The sequence below is a fragment of the Myotis lucifugus genome, unplaced genomic scaffold, assembly GCF_000147115.1.
Source record: "Myotis lucifugus unplaced genomic scaffold, Myoluc2.0 scaffold_24, whole genome shotgun sequence".
Classification (NCBI taxonomy): Eukaryota; Metazoa; Chordata; class Mammalia; order Chiroptera; family Vespertilionidae; genus Myotis; species Myotis lucifugus.
In genome coordinates this window covers 504,945-524,467 of record NW_005871072.1, presented here as the reverse complement: position 1 = coordinate 524,467, position 19,523 = coordinate 504,945, and the positions used below count along the sequence as shown (strand labels likewise).

The following is a 19,523-nucleotide window of genomic DNA, read 5'->3' as shown; positions in this document are numbered from 1 at the left end:
ATGGCAGAACAGGATGTGGAAAACGAGCTTCTGGATTATGAGGAAGATGAAGAGCCCCAGGCTCCTACAGAGAGCACCTCAGTACCCCCCAAGAAAGATGTCAAGGGGTCCTACGTTTCCATCCACAGCTCTGGCTTCCGGGACTTTCTGCTGAAACCTGAGCTCCTGAGGGCCGTAGGGGACTGTGGCTTTGAGCATCCATCTGAGGTTCAGCACCAGTGTATTCCCCAAGCCATCCTGGGCATGGATGTCCTGTGCCAGGCCAAGTCTGGAATGGGCAAGACTGCAGTCTTCGTGCTGGCCACCCTACAGCAGATCGAGCCCGTCAATGGACAGGTGGCCGTCCTGGTCATGTGCCACACTCGGGAGCTGGCCTTTCAGATCAGGAAGGAGTATGAACGCTTCTCCAAGTACATGCCCAGTGTCAAGGTGTCCGTGTTCTTCGGGGGTCTCTCCATCAAGAAGGACGAAGAGGTGTTGAAGAAGAACTGTCCCCACGTTGTGGTGGGGACTCCAGGTCGCATCTTGGCACTCGCGCAGAACAGGAGCCTCAACCTGAGAAACGTGAAGCACTTCGTGCTGGACGAGTGTGACAAGATGCTGGAGCAGCTGGACATGCGGCGGGATGTCCAGGAGATCTTTCGCCTGACGCCACGCGAGAAGCAGTGCATGATGTTCAGTGCCACGCTGAGCAAGGAGATCCGGCCCATTTGCAGGAAGTTCATGCAAGATCCCATGGAGGTGTCGGTGGACGACGACACCAAGCTCACGCTGCATGGGCTGCAGCAGTACTATGTCAAGCTCAGAGAGAGAGAAAAGAACCGTCAACTCCTCGACCTCCTGGACGTGCTAGAGTTTAACCAGGTGGTGATCTTCGTGAGGTCGGTGCAGCGCTGCATGGCCCTGGCCCAGCTACTCGTACAACAGAACTTCCCAGCCATCGCCATCCACAGGGCCATGGCCCAGGAGGAGCGCCTAGCACGCTATCAGCAGTTCAAGGACTTTCAGCGGCGGATCCTGGTGGCCACCGATCTGTTTGGCCGAGGGATGGACATTGAGCGAGTCAACATCGTCTTCAATTATGACATGCCTGGGGACTCGGACACCTACCTCCACCGGGTGGCCCGGGCCGGTCGCTTTGGCACCAAAGGCCTGGCTATCACTTTTGTGTCTGATGACAATGATGCCAAAATCCTCAATGAGGTTCAGGGTCGGTTTGAAGTCAATGTGGCGGAGCTTCCTGAAGAAATGGACATCTCCACATACATGGAGCCGAGCCGCTAACCACACACCTGACAACCCGGAGCCACCCTGCTTCCCACTGCTGCTTCAACTACTCTTTCTAGGCCACAGTGGGGCTTTCTTTTTCTGTTCAAACACTGTACATTTGTGTAACAATGAATTTGTATTATGGAAAAACAAATAAAAAAATAAAAAAAATAAAGAAGTGGTTGTACCCAACTGGTGTGGCTCAGTGATTGAGGGGTGACCTATGAACCAGGAGGTCATGGTTTGATTCCCAGTCAGGGTACATGCTTGGGTTCTGGGCTCAGTCGTCTGTAGGGGGTGTGCAAGAGGCAGCTGATCAATGATTCTCTCTCATCACTGATGTTTCTATCTTCCTTTCCCTCTTCCTCTTTGAAATCAATAAAAACATATATCTTTAAATGAAGAAGTGGTTGCAACTATATTCATCTCTCTCTTTTTTTTTTTTAAATATATTTTATTGATTTTTTACAGAGAGGAAGGGAGAGGGATAGAGAGTTAGAAACATCGATGAGAGAGAAACATCGACCAGCTGCCTCCCGCACACCTCCCACTGGGGATGTGCCCGCAACCAAGGTACATGCCCTTGACCGAATCAAACCTGGGACCTTTCAGTCCGCAGGCCGACGCTCTATCCACTGAGCCAAACCGGTTTGGCCATATCTCTTTTTTTGGTGAACAAATGGACATGGCTGTGTCCCAATAACACTAATTCTTTTCTTTTTCAAATTTTCTTTTTCAATTACAGTTTATATTCAGTATTATTTTGTATTAGTTTCAGGTGTGCAGCATAGTGTGTATATGTTCACTTCTTAAGTCAGGGCCTGGGATGTAGTGTTCCCAGCTGAAAAATTAGCTGAAAATATGTAAGCCTTCTAGCTCCATGAGGACATGTGAAATATATTTTCTATAATTCCTTTTCCTGTAGATTCTATGTTGTGTTAGAAAATAACTACATGCAATTTTGAAAGCAGAAGTAAAGCAGAAGCCATTAGTTGAGAGATGCCATGACAATCAGATATATAGCTTTACCAGGTGTCATTACTTCATCAAATGGAACACCTTTAAAAGATGAATTGTCTTTGCCGAACTGTCCCCAAGCTCCCACTTCACAGTTCCACATGGTGGAACAGATGCAGGCTGCTTTTCAAATTTCCCAATAAGTTTTAGTTTCTCCACTGGGATCCTGTGTGTCAGGTTGAAGAGTTAGTGACTGACTGATTCTTCCATCCTCTTAGTCCTCTGCTAAATCTTCACTTACTCATATTCTTCCATATTCCATTACATTAATCCCTAATTTATTTTGTTAAAACCCATCATGCCTGTAATACTTACAGTGGCTTAAGTTTCCTAACCAAATCTGGTCTGATAAAATGTGTTTGTTTTTTTTCAAATGTATGTACAGTTTTTCAAATATGTACTTTTGTAACCAGAACCTAGGTTCAACTGCTGCCACCACAAAAACCAAATTGGTGAGACAGATGCTGGTGAAAAAGGAAAGAGGTTTATTTCAGTGCTGGCATCTCGAGAAGATGGGAGACTCTTGTCCAAAGCCCATCTCAGCATCTCAGTGCAGGCAGGGGCTTTTATAGGGAGGGAGAAGGAAAGCAGAACAAATAGTAAGGGCGAGGGACTGTGGGCAGTCAGGCAGTATCCTTGCTGGTCTGGATATGGATCTTTAATGTCAGCATCCTGGAACTGGTCAGTGCTAGCCAGATTCTTACAGGTGGGTGATCTGTGTCAAACAAAGTCGTGGTCAAGGCTGTTTCTTGTACAAGCAGGAACTGGGACTACTGATGCCTAGAAGGTGCTTATAAGGAAACTGTCAGTATGTGCATTCCTTTTATCAGCTTGTTAGTACATTTTACTCTAATTCCACTTCATGGTTAGTCAGAGTAGTATAAAATTTTTATTCCCTATTACAGTTATAATAATTCAATTATACATATATAATTGACTTAAATATATAAAGCAAACCTTACAATTAGAAAAAATGTAAGAGAATATATTTTAGAATTTAAAGCAGGTAATATACTTCAAAACTGACACAGAAGCCACAAACTAGGTGTGTACCCTGACTAGGAATCAACCCACCACCTTTTGGTGTGTAGGATGACACTCCAACCAACTGAGCCACACCAAACTGGGCAAAATACTTGTAGTTTTACATGAGAAAACTATGCTATAAAATTATATTTCAGAGGCATCACCTCATACCTATCAGAATGGCTACCATCAACAAATGACAAGTGCTGGCAAGGATATGGAGAAAAGGGACCCCCAGTACACTGCTGGTGGGAATGCAGACTGGTACAACAACTACAGAAAACAGTATGGTATTTTCTCAAAAAATTATACATGGAACTGCCATTTGACCCAGTGATCCCATTCCTAGGAATGTATCCTAAGAAACCTGAAGCACCAATCAGAAAAAAATGTATGCACCGCTATGTTCATAGCATCACAATTTACAATAGCTAAGATCTGGAAACAGCCCAAGGGCCCATTGGTAGATAAGTGGATAAAAAAGCTGTGGTACATTTATACCATGGAGTACTATTTAGCAGTAAAAAAGAAGGATCTTTCACTTTTTGAGACAGCATGAAGGGAGCTAGGGAGTATTATGCTAAGCAAAATAAGCCAATCAGAGAAAGACAAGTATCACATGATCTCACTTATATGTGGAATCTAATGAACAAAATAAACTGATGAACAAAATAGATCCAGGGACATGGAAGCATGGAACAGACTGTCAAATCTCAGAGGAAAGGTGGGCCCCGGGTGGGTGGGTGGGAAGAGATCAACCAAAGAACTTGTATGCATACATGCATAACCCATGGACACAGACAATAGGGTGGTGAAGGCCTGGGGAAGGGGATGGGAGCAGGCTTAAAGAGGTCAATGGGGGGAAAAGGGGGACATATGTAATACTTTCAATAATAAAGATTTTTTAAAATTATATTTCAATATCTATTGTGATATGCCATGCTTAAAAGATTTACAAAGGGTTTTGTGTGTGTGTAAGACTAGAATCTATCATAAATGTCTGGAGGTACAGATTTAGGAAAATAAAGAAATATTTATGTTTTAGAAAAACTTGTTTTTAGTTAGAAATTCCCAGTGTGGCTCAGTTGGTTGGAGCATCATTCCATACACCAAAAGGCTGCAGGTTTAGTTCTCGGTCAGGGCACATACCCAGGTTGTGATTTCAATCCCCGGTTGGGGTGTGTATGGGAGGAAACCAATCAATGTTTCTCTCTCACATAGATGTTTTTCTCTTCCTCTCCCTTCCTTTCTCTTTAAAACCAATAAAAACATATCCTCAGGTGAAGATTTAAAAAAATATTTCCAGATTGGCAGTTGGGAAGGGAGCATATATCATTGAAAATAGATTCTGAGATTGTGAAAGGTTAACTAGTTAAAGAAAAAAACTTTAGTGCCCTGGCCAATGTAGCTTAATTGGTTGGAATGTTGTCGCACGCACTGAAGGGTTGTGGGTTCAATTCTAGTCAGGGCACATAACCAAGCTGTTGGTTATAACCTCAGTTGAGGTGCATACCTAATGTTGTTTCTTCTCACATCCTTTCACATCAATGTTTTTGCTCTCTCTCCCTCTCACTTCCTCTCTTTAAAAAAATGTTTTTTTTAAGTAGTATTATAAAAATTGCATAACTGTGTGCTAATCTGTGGATTATTGGTGTAGTCTGAATCATAATGAGAAATTGCAGAGTCAAGAATAAAAGAGAGCCCTAGCTGGTTTGCTCAGTGGAGAGAGCATTGGCCTATGGACTGAAGGATCCAAGGTTCAGTTCTAGTCAGGGGCACATGCCCGGGTTTCGGGCTCAATCACCAGTAGGGGGTGTACAGGAAGCAGCCGATCAATGATTCTCTCTCATCATTGATGTTTCTATCTCTCTCTCCTTCTCCCTTCCCCTCTGAAATCAATAAAAGTAAAAAAAAGAAAAGAAAAAAAATTAAAAAAAAGAAAAGAGATAGCTGCTAGACCTGAGATCTTATGTTCATAAAGCGAAGTTGTTATTTACATTATGATAAAACAATCACTTATATAAAAGCAGCTTCAGGATTATTTTAAAAATAAAAACCTATATTAAACTAGATACTGAAGAGTCAACATGAATTGATATCATACTACTAGAGGGCTGGTACACGAATTCATGTACCAGTGGGGTCCCTCAGCCTGGCTTGTGGGATTAAGCCGAAACCAGCTCTCCGATATCCCACGAGGGATCCCAGATTGTGAGAGGGTGCAGGCCAGGCAGAGGAACTCCACCGGTGCACGATCGGGGCCAGAGAGAGACACAGGAGATTGGCCAGCTGGGAGGGACCTTGGGAGGGCTCCAGGGCGTGTCTAGCCCATCTTGCTCAGTCCTGATCAGCCGGACCCCAGCAGCAAGCTAACCTACCAGTCAGAGCGGCTGCCCCCTGGTGGTCAATGCACATCATAGCGAGCGGTTGAGTGGCCTTAGCATATCATTCACATATTATGCTTTGATTGGTTGAACGGACAACCAGATGACTGGACACTTAGCATATTAGGCTTTTATTATATAGGATTCCCAAACTTTAAAAGACATATTTACTTGTGAGCACAACTCAAATATTCTCTAGCAGATTCCAAGCTTAATTCAACCTATAAAAATTCAGCTGGCTGAAAAACGAGACAGGTTTGTTGAGGTAGTGCTCCAAATTCCTAGGAGACTGGAGATTTGTTATAGTAGAAGCACTGCTAGGTCATGCCCAGTGAACTGCTGCTTGCCGGGAAGACAGAGGATTCTCTCCAGGAGCTGTGGGCTCCAGGATCTCAGTGAAGGATTTTCACCCAAGTTTAGGTCTGAGTTGTAATAAAAAGGGAAGATATTTGGTAGAAAATGTAGAATCCATTATGTTACCTATTGAGGTTACTGGCTGAGACCTGGTTTTTTGATTCACGCAGAAAAGATTTGAAGGTCAATGAAAATGAAAGTGAAGCAAAAAGGGATTCATTGAAGACACGTTTCAAATGGGGAGCAGGCCAGTCAAGAGACAGCATGGCTCCCAACTCCTGGATTTAAAAGAGGAATTTTTGCCCTGACTGGTTTGGCTCAGTAGATAGAGCATCAGCCTGTGGACTGAAAGGTCCAGGTTCAATTCTGGTCAAGGGCATGTACCTTGGTTGCAGGCATATTCCCAGTAGGAGGCAGCTGATCTATGTTTCTCTCTCATCAATATTTCTAAATTTCTAACTCTCTATACCTCTCCCTTCCTCTCTGTAAAAAAAAAAAAAAATCAATAAAATATATTTAAAAAAATAAAATAAATAAAAGTGGGATTTTCTGGGTGAAGCCTTTCATTTGCATTTAGGGATGATTGATAGAAACTATCTTTCTTCTGGGCATTCCCTACCTAGAATGTATACAGAAAAACCCACGAGGGACTGGTCAAAACCAAAATGAAAATTTTATTTTAATTAGCCCAGGGCCCTCGTAAGGTTTCATTGTATTGAGGTCATGTCGATTTCCTCTGAGCTTGTGCCCAGAACTGGCTGGCTCCAAACTTGCCTTCTGCTAGGCCACCCATGGAGAGATGGTTTGAAGTCGATGTTGATCTGACCCCTGTTCAGGCCCCCAGGGCAGGCCCCACCCCAGCCGCTCAGGTCTAACTTCCTACCTAACAATTACACATGTTGAAATGTAATATTGAAATGTCAGAGGGCTTCCAGCCTGGAAGGGCCACTTAAGGTCAAGGTGTCCACACTGAAGATCAAGAATTCAGGAAAATGAAGCCAGGGTCTGAAATCAGATTGGTCAGAAAAGAGAACATGTAAATCTTATAGAGTAAGAGATCTATGAAAGAATATGGATGCAATAATCAAAATTACTGCTAGAAGTCTGCCTCATCTAATAAAAGCTATTTCTTCAGAGCAAAAGGGCAATGAAAACAAAGTGGATCCAGACATTTTCTCCTTTTAGAAGACAGACCTGAGTTTTGGAAGCCAGAAATTATTTAGGAGATGAATAACTATTATGTTATTTTTTCTTATTATTGATTTTTTTTACAGAGAAGAAGGGAGAGGGATAGAGAGTTAGAAACACCGATGAGAGAGATCGATCAGCTGCCTTCTGCACGCCCCCCAGTAGGGATGTGCCCGCAACCAAGGTACATGCCCTTGACCGGAATCGAACCTGGGACCCTTCAGTCCGCAGGCCGACGCTCTATCCACTGAGCCAAACCGGTTTGGCTAACTATTAAGTTATTAACAACCAAATGTCCAGCCTGTTTCTTATTAGTCTTGGTTCAAATAGAATTTTCTTTATTGTCTTACTAACTTAGATGATCTGAATTAAATCAATATCTATGGTAAATTGTTCATAGATATTGCTTATCTTTGAAATACTAAGTAAGTACTACTCCACTTGCTTCTACTTGATGTTGACTAGTTAATACAAGCATATTTTAATGGACTATCATTCTCTAATACAAGATGCCATTGACTGCAAGGGACTATTTTATGGGACACTAATAGAAAACATTACACATACAATTTTGGAAAAAATTCTAGCCACATTGCATGTTTATTTTACACTTACAGGAAGAACTCATTCACACTTATTTAGACCTAGATATTATGAATCGTTCTTATGTACACATAAGGAAGTAAAATAGAAATTATGTAAATGGATTAAGGTATGTCTAAAATTTCTTTTCACTCAGAGTCAGCAGCGTTCACATTTTTCAATGAAATATCATCTTCAGGGACATCAAGAGAGTAGGTCTGCGATGTTTCTTAAAATGACACCTCACTATTGTGTTGGGGATTTTATTCCCAGCTGTTAGCACCTATCCTGAAAGTGCCATTCTCCTGCACATGCATGACAACACATTCCACCTGCTGCCTATCTGCAGTGATTGTAAGAGGAGCCTAGTGTCCAACCTACTTAACTGGCAAATTGGGGGGAAATGAACTAGAAATTCCTAGCTCAGTAGTTTTCTCTCTTAGTTACCTGTTGCAGATCACACCGATTCCTCTCCTCCTGTGAAAGTTCTGTAAGGACAGGGACCCCACAGTGGGAGTCCACAGTGGAGTTAGGGTATGATGAAGTCCACTTGCCTATGGCTATATGCCATCTTCTGAAATGGATCTTCACATAAGATTTTATTGTCTAATAGGTTTAAAATATGATCAAGAGAATATTTTCCTTTAACACAGATGAGAATAAATAAAATGTAAGTACCACTTTGAATGTTTTACAAGGCCATTGCCTGCAGGTTGCAGTTTTGAAAAAAGAATAATGTTCTATGCAAAGTGGACAGATTATCAGATGGCAAATATAAAACCCTGAAATGGGTGTTTTTAAAATTTGTGGTAACAATAGGTTATTTGAATGGAAATTCATTTCAGGTGGTCAAACTTTTAATTCAGAGTCCCTAGTTCAATTCTTCAAACATAAGATCTTTAATTGGCATTTATTTTTAAACATTTGGGAATAAAATGTAAAGCAAAATAAGCTTGAGAACAGTCCCCTTTCTAAGAGAAAACACACACAATTAAGCAATAGACATAAAATGCAGTATATTCTAATAGTAATAGGTTGCTATGGGACCATATACTGTTATAGCAATATCGCTCTGTCTCCAAATGCACAAATATAAGAAGTGTCACTTTATTTGCTAAAATTAATTTAAGTTTTTCTATAAGCTTTCAATGCCTCCAGGCCCTTCAGAAATGTTCTGTCATTAATTCTAGGGGTATTTGGTGTGGGTTTATACTCTGGTACAATCATTCTGTCAAAGAACATTTCTTGAGTATCTATAATGAGCTTTATTACAGTTATCGCACTTTCTATTGCCCTGAGACATTTCAGAGAGGAAGGGAGAGGGAGAGAAACATCAATGATGAGAATCATTGATTGGCTGTCTGATGCATGTGCACCCCACCAGGGAACCGCGACCTCCTGGTTCATAGGTCAACGCTCAACCACTGAACCACAGCGGCTAGGCACATAAACCATTTTGAGTGTTAGTCTTGCTTGGGCAATGGCAAAACCAAAATCCCGGGTCTGAAAGCTAAAACTCCTTTCATGATTCTCTCTTCCTGCTGAGTTTTTTTAATATAATTATTTGCAGGACCCATTCCCTTCCTTCTACTCTTTCTAATATACTTTCTTCTTCTTCTTTTTTTTTTCCCCTGAAAATTCCTTCTTCCTCAATGGTCTTACAATTTTTAAGACAAAAGCCAGAAGTCCTGCTGACTTATTCTTGCTGGCAGGCAACTCCCCTGAGGCAGAAAGGTGTTAGACCTGCTTTTCAAGAAATCCTGGAGAAAGAGAAGAGAGAAATGGGGTTAGGCAGGAAGAAAAAAAGCTTCCCAAATTATATCTAAAAAATATTATCTGGCCTCATGAGTTTAGGGAAGGCCAGGAAAGATTTAAGTAGAAGGGACTAAATTGTTTGAGACAGAGGGGGAATAAAAGTTTGTTTGAGAATCCACAGGCTAGAGAAGACATTGTTATCCTTGTAGCTGAGAGAATTTCAAAATAACCAAAGTTTAGAATGTGAGAGGAGGTAAGAATTAGGGATGGAAAAAATAAAGACAGGCAAGATAAATAGGCTATTATTTCTATAAGACCATATTAAGCAATTTCATTTTTAGGGTCAATGGGATGTTTTGAAAATTTTTAAATCAAGGAAAAGACAAGGTTGATTTGCATTTTATTTATTTATTTATTTATTTATTTATTTATTTTTAAAGGTATTTGTATTGATTTCAGAGAGGAAGGGAGAGGGAGAGAGAGAGATAGAAACGTCCTGCATGCCCCTGAATCAACCATGAACTCCTGGTTCAGAGGTCGATGCTCAACCACTGAGCAAAGCTGGCCGGGCTGATTTGCATTTTAGAAGTCTCACTCTGGTTTCAAGTCAGAGGGGAAATCCTCATACCTCTCACTTCTAAATGCTTCTTTTCTCCTATAGTTTTTACTGGACTATCGTTCCACCTGCTATTTACTACATACTATATATTACAATTCAACCATAAAAATTAAATATCTTAGCATAGTATTTTTGGGATAGTAACGGGATAGTAACTTGTTTTTTTCCTATCCTCAGTAATTCCTAGTTCATTCTTTTTTTTTTTTTTTAATATATTTTATTGATTTTCCACAGAAGGAAGGGAGAGAGATAGAGAGCCAGAAACATCGATGAGAGAGAAACATCGATCAGCCGCCTCCTGCACATCTCCCACTGGGGATGTGCCCACAACCCAGGCACATACCCCTGACCAGAACCGAACCCGGGATCCCCCAGTCCGCAGGCCGACGCTCCATCCACTGAGCCAAACCGGCTTTGGCTCTAGTTCATTCTTGTTCCAGATTTTTTCATATCAAAGTCCATTGTACTGGGCTGCATATCTGGCACTTTGGCCAGAAGGGGAGCGCTGTGCTGCCTGTTCCTAAAACACATAGATAGGAAGGTACTGACATCAGGCCAGGCCTTGAGATATGGTCTCATGGCCCCTTCCCGGCACTCTGTATTCTCTGTTCCTAGAACACATAGATAGGAAAGTAGTCACTGTATGATGCTATACTGTGTCAAGAACTAATTATGTAAACAAGGCTTTGTAACTTTGTGGTTTTTGCAAATAAAAATGCTGTAATTCCTGTAATCTGGGCTGCAGTTAGGCCTCTGCTCCAGCAGGGTGCTGTAACTGTAGTCGCTAGCCATGGAAATCGGGGCTGCAGTTCAGCCTCTGTTTCGGCAGGGTGCTGTAACTGTAGTCAGCTGGCCAGCTTAATAAAGGCTCTTAAATTTAAATTCTGAGTCGGTGGTCTATCTCGCTGAGTGAACCCATAACACCATGACTAATAAATTCTGATCCCAGTTTATTCCATACTAGAGAAAAGATATTCTATTCATTCTTCATGATGAGAATTTCAAGCATGAAAACAAATATTTTAAATAAAATTAGTTATAGGATCCTTATGTTTTATTTTAAAAAACAACTAAACATTCAATAAATATTTGTTGATGAATAAAAAATAAACAATTTTAAGAATGCTTTCTCTTTTTTTAAAAAAAAGTATCTTTATTGTTGAAAGTATTACAGATGCCTTTTCTTTCTTTTTTTCCCCCCATTGACCCACTCCACCCTGCACCCATCCCTCCCAAGAATGCATTCTTTTATTTAAGATTACCAAATTAACTCTAAAGAGGGACATCTTAAAGTATTTTTTAAAATATTTTTATTGATTTCAGAGAGGAAGGGAGAGCGAGAGATAGATAGAAGCATCAATGATGAGAGAGAAACATTGATCAGCTGCCTCTTGCATACTCCCTACTGGGGATTGAGCCCACAACCCGGGGATGTGCTCTTGACTGGAATTGAACCAGGGACCCTTCAGTCCACAGGCTGACACTCTATCCACTGAGCCAAACCAGCCAGGAATTAAAGTATTTTTTAATTGTAATAGCCCTCACTATAAGGCAACACATCTATGCTTTTTTTTTAATTGTTTTATTGCTTAAAGTATTACAAAGAGTATTACATATGCACATCTATGCTTTTGTATCAAACTTAATTCAAGTTTATCTGCTTTTTTCCAACTCAGTTGAGTATAATTTTTAGTAACCACTCAACAAATACTCCTGGGCATTAATATGTAAATGAAGGCTGGTTATAACAATCACTTCATAAGAGCTTTTTAGGCATCTGTATATTTCTTATTAATCTTACTTTTCTAGGGATGAAGCAGATGGTTCAGGTATTTTAAGTTCCTGCAAAGCCTAAAGGCCTTGTATTATTGGCTCCCTGTACTCAAGTCCCTGACCTCATGTACCCTCACTCAGCACCACCTCACCTTCCACACTTACAGAACCTCCCGCATATTCCCGGAAATGCCCCCACACTCCTGGCTCAGGGCCTTTGAACTTGCTCTCTCTGCTTGTAGGCAACACTTACCTTCCAGTGTCCACACAGCTTGCTCCTTAACTTTCTTCAAGTTTTCATTCAAAAGCTCCTTTCTCCGTGAGGCATTTTCTAACCACTCAAAATAAAGTCACAACAACCTCTACTGCACTACTGCAAACCTTATACCCTTTTCATGATTTTCTAAGTATTTATTGTTAGGTCGGAGAGAGCCCAGGATCGGATGCATGCAGACGTGTGATGAGATAATGGACCCTCCCTGGAATTTCAAACAGATCAGCGTGCCAGACACAGATACCGGCATCTCCCTGGAATCCACACGACCCCCACACAGATACTGACTCCTTCCTGAATACCCTGCTGACCCCCTGTGGCAGAGACTTCCTCAGCTCAAGCCCCCTCACCAAACACCTGTATAAAAAAGAACACCCCCCCCCCCACCCCACCCCCGTTGGCACGAATCCACTGGCCCTGTCTTTGGGGTTCGTGGGTCACCTGGGGACGCAGATTAAAACCTTTTCCTTTTCTCCTCTTTAACCGTTTGGTTCTCTTTGTTCTCTACGACACTTTCTGAGCCACCTAACATTTATCACTTTTAATATGTCCTTTTATTTTTATTTTTGCTCTCCCTCTTTAAAATGTAAATTTTCATGAGATTAAAACAAGCATAGAGCTGTTCACTATTGTATCTTCAGGGCTTAGAGAAGTGATTTGGAAATTACGTGGTGAAGGATTATTTGTTGAATGAATGAACCTCTATATACATCAAGAATTTCTTGTACTTAATATCTATCAAGACTAAATTTTATGTTTAACTTGTCATGAAAATATATAATTTATGTACAATTATGTATCCTATATATATGACTTACTCTCATAATTTAAGAGTAAGAGATAATTCATGAGGGGTTCTGAATTAATGCCTATCTTTTATCTTATACATACATGGGTAAAAGTGAAAGGCACGTAGCAAGTAATAATTTAGTCCCCTCGGTGCACTCACACACATCACACACATGTGCATGTGTTTTATCTTGAATAGCAACCATTGATGAATGTTTCTGTGACAGGCACCTCTCACTGACACCAGAGAGCTGTTATCACAACCCGCAGTCAGGGGGAGAGGGCTGTCCCCAGCCTGGATTCTTGTCTTCTCCTATAATTTATGAGACCTTGATTGTGTTGTGATCATGTGAATTTACTAAAACATTAAAGGAAGAGAATGTGTTAAAAAAAATTAAAGCATGCACATTTATTAAAGAAGGCAAGCAAATCTATACATCTGGCCTGACCGGTTTGGCTCAGTGGATAGAGCGTCGGCCTGCGGACTGAAGGGTCCCGGGTTCGATTCCGGTCGGGGGCATGTGCCTTGGTTGCGGACACATCCCCAGTAGGGGGTGTGCAGGAGGCAGCTGATCGATGTTTCTAACTCTGTCCCTCTCCCTTCCTCTCTGTAAGAAATCAATAAAAATATAAAAAAAAAATCTATACATCTGGTTTATGAAGCTAACCTTGAAGAGCAAATGGGGTGGGGTTATATACCCTCCTGCCTATGGGTGTGTGTTTTTTTTAATTCCTCTGCTAGATATCCTGGTACAAATTAACTCTGAAGGTCTCCCCCGTTTTTTGTTGTGGTTCTTCCACAATTTATGAGCGGGATCTGGCAATTAAATCCCAACTGCTGGCTTTTGGTTAAACAGTGGGATGAGATAAAACTACACTCTTCTTGCCCCCTCCTCCCTGCTGTTTTAACAGCTTCAGAATGATTTGTAGATTCCTTCTCCCCTGCCCTGCCCTTCCCCCTCCTCTCCTGCATCCTTTTGTGAGGAGAGGTTTTAACCCTTTGTTCTCAAGATAAGGTCCTGCTACAAGGGGCCAGCCGAGCTGTTAGGCTTTTTTTTTTCACTTTCCTGCCTCAGTTTCCCTAGTCCACCTGTCCCAGAATTTACCTAAGCTTTTTATTGTCCTATAACATTATGATGTTAAAATAAAAGATTAAATTATTCTTAAAATATGGAACAGTAAAATAAATATTTTATTTTTATTATTCAGTATATTAAACCGCATAAAGAGACAAACTTGCACACACACACTCACACACAAGGATTTGGCTTCATCCCACACATTTTAATAGGTTGTATTTTCATTTTCACTCAGTTTAGATGTGTTTTAACGTATCCTTTGAGAGTTCCTCTTTGATCTAATGGTTGTTTAGAAGTATTTAGGTAAGTTTCCAGATATGTTTTTTTATTAATTTCTAGCTTAATTTTGTTGTGTGTCAAACATAGAACATACCTTGAATTGTTTTATTTTACATTTGTTGAGTGGTTTGGAATGGGCTAGAGCAGTGGTCGGCAAACTGCGACTCGTGAGCCACATGTGGCTCTTTGGCCCCTTGAGCGTGGCTCTTCCACACAATACCACATGCGGGCGAGCACATACAGTGCGACTGAAACTTCGTGGTCCACGTGCAGAAGTCGGTATTTTGTGGAAGAGCCACATTCAAGGGGCCAAAGAGCCGCATGTGGCTCACGAGTCGCAGTTTGCCGACCACTGGGCTAGAATATGATCTTTCTTAGTGAATGTTCCCTTGTTTTATGTTCATTTTAGAAGAAAGTATATTATACTGTTTAAGGGAAGAACGTATTTTAATATTCACTTAGGACTAGTTATTTGATGGTGTTGCTCAGTTTCCCTATATAACTCTTGATTTCTATTTAGTTATTAATAACTGAAAGAATAATACTGGAGTCTTTACCTGTGGGTTTGTCTATTTTGCCTTTCATTTATAACAGCTTTTGGCTTCAAGAATGTTTAAAATCTATTTACAGCCGAAACCGGTTTGGCTCAGTGGATAGAGCGTCGGCCTGCGGACTGAAAGGTCCCAGGTTCGATTCCGGTCAAGGGCATGTACCTGGGTTGCGGGCACATCCCCAGTAGGAGATGTGCAGGAGGCAGCTGATTGATGTTTCTCTCTCATCGATGTTTCTGGCTCTCTATCTCTCTCCCTTTCTCTCTGTAAAAAATCAATAAAATATATTAAAAAATAAATAAATAAATAAAATCTATTTACATATGCATACACAATTAGAACTTACATGTCTTATTAGATATATAATCCATTTTGTCATTATATAATGTTCTTCTGTATTACTGATAGTATTTCTTGTTATTAATTCATATTATTTGAATATTAATATTGCTATTTCAATTTTTTATGTGTTTTCATGGCATGTTTTTTTCTATCTTTTAACTTTAATTTTAAATAGAATAGTTGGTTCTTTTATCAAACATGATAATCTCAGTGTAAGGTTCACGGCGAAAGAGACAAGATCAGAGAGCCAGGCAAGTCCAAAAGGAGGAACTTTAATCTGCACTACCCGGCAAGGTTCACAGGGTCCAAGGGCGGGGCCAGTGAATTCGCGCCAAAAGGGAGTGGAGGCAGTTTTTTATACAGCTGTTCAGTGAGGGCAGGGGAGCATGAGCTGTGGGAGTTTTCGCCGAGGGCAGGTCTGTTACAGGTTCCAAGAAGGGGCCAGTATCTGCATCACCATCTGCCTTGCGGTTGCATGCATTGGCTCCTGGACTTCCCTCCGACCTAACATCCCGGCCTTTTGGTGATAGGGGGCGCCGAAATCGTCTTGGCTACTTCCTGCTGATCAGGGGCGAAAAGGGAGGGGGGTTTTAAAGGCCAAGGTCTTTAAAGAGGCAGGTGGGAGGGCAGCCAAGTGTAGGGGTGGAGCAGGAGCTGATTTACAGTCACCCGTGACATCTCCATGATCTGGAAGCTGTCCCGGGAGTGCCTCGCATGTAGTTCGTCACTCAGCTTAGTCAGGGTCTGCACATTTTGCTCCACTACTCCGGACTCGTTGATGTAGTGCTGTTGGAGACCTGGACTTGGGCCTCCTGGGCCAAGACATATTCCCGGGAGATGTAGATGGTCCCTGAAGGGGTCGAGCTCCAACCACTCCCGTATAGTTTTCCCATAACGCCCGTAACCCATCGCTGGTCCCAGGGATCCCGGACCCTGATGTTAAAGGTCCCATCCTTCCAGAAAAAGGGGCCAAACCTGACCTCATTATAGGCATCATGGGTGACACAGTCTGACCAGCGGCAACCCCCATAGGTGTTGACATCTTGATTACACCTGTCTGGGTTCTGCTGGTCGTAAGCAAAACAGGCATAGGGTCTGCCACCGTTGGACACTGACCAGAGGTTGACAGCCATCAGGATCTCTGCATGGCATTCGACCAGAGGGCAGTCCTGAGATCCTACCTGCCGGGTGACTTGTGTGCTGCCCTGGTAGTAGGTTTCACGGACCTTGAACCTCCACACATAAGCGGGTGGGGGTGGGTGTAGGTTGCTCAGGGCCGGGAGGAGAAAGAGGAGGGGGAGGATGACTAAGGCGGACCTTAGTGGGGCCCAACACCTCACATTTATAGAAGCCATGCTGCTCTGGGGTCCTCTTGAGTCTGGAGAGGTGGTGCCACGAAGTAGTTTGGCCGCGGTGGGGGTTGTAAGGATTACAGTGTAAGGTCCAGTCCACCTAGGCTCCAAGGCTTTTGGATGTAGGTTCTTAAGGGGGACCGAGCCACCTGGGTGAAGGGCTGGTCCTTGGGAGCCCTGGTTGGTCAGTTCTGGCTTAGGCAGAAATCTGTCCGCGTGGAGCAATTGCCTGAGTAAGGATAGATATGGAAGATAAGTACCTAGGGGAGGAGGATCAGTAGAGAGATGGTGGTTGAGCAAGAAGGGTCTCCCATATAGAATTTCAAAAGGGCTTAAGAAGGTGGGGCTCCTTGGTGTAGCCCGGATTCTGGTCAGGGCCATGGGCAGGAGGTCCGGCCAGGAGCTGCGAATTTCTAGAGAGTTTAGTTAGACGGTCCTTAAGGAGGCCATTAATCCTCTCGATCTTACCCGATGACTGTGGTCGGTAGGGTATGTGTAGCTTCCAGGAGATGCCAAGAGAGGTGCTAACCTGCTGAACGACCCTTGATATAAAAGCTGGGCTGTTGTCTGATTGGATGGAGGTGGGGAGGCCGAATCTTGGGATTATGTGTGTTGTTAGGGTCTCAGCCACCACTTCAGCAGTTTCCTTGCGGGTGGGAAAGGCCTCTACCCATCCTGTCAGGGTGTCTACCATGGTAAGCAGATACCTGGTCTTCTTGTGGGGAGGCATATGGGTGAAGTCTACCTTCCAGTCCTGCCCTGGGAGGTGTCCCCTCATTTGATAGGTAGGAAAGTTGGGGCGCATTCCTCCCTGGGGTGAGACAGCCGCACAGGTGGGGCAGGAGGAGCAGGCACTCGTGATCGCCTCTTGCAGTGTGGGTGAGGTGAAGAGGGTTCTAGGAACCTCCAAAGTGCCAGTGGTCCAATGTGTAACGACCTGTGGATCTGTTGGGCAATGGCCCCTGTCTGGCCCCAAGGGAGGGCGATTTTGTTATTTATAAAGATCCATCCCTCAGGACTGGGAGAGCCTCCCTGCTGCGGGAGTTTATTTTTCTCATCTTCTGTATATTGAGGGGTAATGGAGGGAAGGGAAAGGAACAGGACCAGGGCTGGGGACCCTTCACCCTGAGTTAAGCCTCTGGCCACCGAGTCCAAATGTAAGGTCCGTGGCGCAGCAGACAAGGTCAGAGACCCAGGCAAGTCCAAAAGGAGGAACTTTAATCTGCACTCCCCGGCGAGGTTCACGGGGTCCAAGGGCGGGGCCAGTGAATTCGCGCCAAAAGGGAGTGGAGGCACTTTTTTTATACAGCTGTTCAGTGAGGGCAGGGGAGCATGAGCTGTGGGAGTTTTCGCTGCGGGCAGGTCTGTTACGGGTTCCAGGAAAGGACCAGTATCTGTGTCACCATCTGCCTTGCGGTTACATGCATCGGCTCCTGAACCTCTGACCTAACACTCAGTATTTTACATGAAATGTTGAACTCTTACCTTTTTACATTTTATTGTCATAAGAACACTTCACAAGATCTACGCACTCAACAAAATTTTAAGAGTACAATACATTGTTAACTATACCAGCAATGTTATAATAGTATCTCTAGATCAGTGGTTCTCAACCTGTGGGTCGCGACCCCTTTGGCGGTCCCTTTCACAGGGGTCGCCTAAGACCATCCTGCATATCAGATATTTACATTACGATTCATAACAGAAGCAACATTACAGTTATGAAGCAGCAACGAAAATAATTTTATGGTTGGGTCACAACATGAGGAACTGTATTTAAAGGGCCAGAGGTTGAGAACCACTGCTCTAGATACTCAAATACTCTAATATCTCTAGATACTCTAATCTAGATATTCTAATCTTGCTTAACTGAAACTTTATGTTTAGTTACACATTATTTCTTCCTCTCCCCAGCCCCTGGCAACCACCATTCCACTATTTGATTCTATGAATTTGAGCTCTGGTGGAGCTTTTTTGCTACCTCAGATGACTCGGTAAATATTTCTCAGATATATCTGGTCTTCACCCACACTTCTTGACTCATAGCTCCCAAAATCCTTGGGATTTCCTATGTTGAGAGTTAAGGTGGCTTTATGTGTAGAAGGTGACCTCTTTTTTTTTTTTTTTTTTAATAGTGTGGAAAGACAAAGAGAAACATCGATGTGAGAGAAACACATCAACTGGTTGCCTCCACCAGGGCCCAAGCCAGGGAGAAGCCTGCAACTGAGGTAGGTGCCCTTGACCATAATCGAACCTGGGACCCATCAGTCGGCAGGCCTACGGTCTATCCACTGAGCCAAAGCAGCTAGGGCTAGGAGGTGATTTTTGAAACACCTAAGAATGAAGGTTGTTTGCCAGCAGGAGACCCAACCATGCAACCTGAGCTGAGAAGGGGCAGGTGGCATTAGCTTGGGAGAAGTTGGTGGGAAAAGGAAAATCCACCAAGGGAGCTAACCCAGGCTCTCATTTATCATTCCCTAGATCATGACACACCAAGGAAGAGATGAGTCAAGAATATCTCATTCCTGGTTTTGACATAATGTCTCTGCCAGCTAGTTCTCTCCTCCCACCTGGCGTATTTGTTAAATTCCCTGCCAGATAATTCCAACATCTGTGTCATATCTGCGTCTGGTTCAGACTATTGCTTTGTCTATTCTTAGTGTACTTATTCTTGCTTTTACATATATGTGATTTTTGTATTAATGCTGGCATCATAAGCAGGAAAGAGACTGAAGTAAATGATATGCTTGGAAATGGGCACATATGCCCACTAAGCCTTTAAGGCAAATACCTTGGTTCTTTCTGTGGACACAGAAGATTTTAAGGTCAACAAAAATAAAAGTAAAGCAAAATGGGGTTTATTGAAGATACACTCCAAACGAGGTGCATG

At 42.7% G+C, this 19,523-nt stretch overlaps 1 protein-coding gene and 1 pseudogene across 1 annotated transcript; one reads left to right on the top strand and one right to left on the bottom strand.

Annotated features, from left to right (window-relative positions):
- Nucleotides 1-1,290, top strand: LOC102426358 (annotated as a pseudogene).
- A 14,300-nt stretch (nt 1,291-15,590) lies between these two features.
- Nucleotides 15,591-16,809, bottom strand: LOC111825397 (ERV-BabFcenv provirus ancestral Env polyprotein-like). The gene is made up of 2 exons (XM_023751693.1): nt 16,262-16,809; nt 15,591-15,839 (listed from the first exon to the last, which is right to left on the bottom strand). Exons 1-2 carry the CDS (start codon nt 16,634-16,636, stop codon nt 15,786-15,788), a joined length of 429 nt encoding a protein of 142 aa, XP_023607461.1. The 5' UTR covers nt 16,637-16,809; the 3' UTR covers nt 15,591-15,785.
- Between the last annotated feature and the right edge of the window lie 2,714 nt (nt 16,810-19,523).

Excerpts from the sequence above, each read along its gene's own strand:
- LOC111825397 (XM_023751693.1), bottom strand. The coding sequence starts at position 16,636 with ATGGCTTCTATAAATGTGAGGTGTTGGGCCCCACTAAGGTCCGCCTTA. Across the intron at positions 15,840-16,261 it reads CCCATGATGCCTATAATGAG|GAAGTAGCCAAGACGATTTC; the intron begins GTCAGGTTTGGC and ends CCTGATCAGCAG.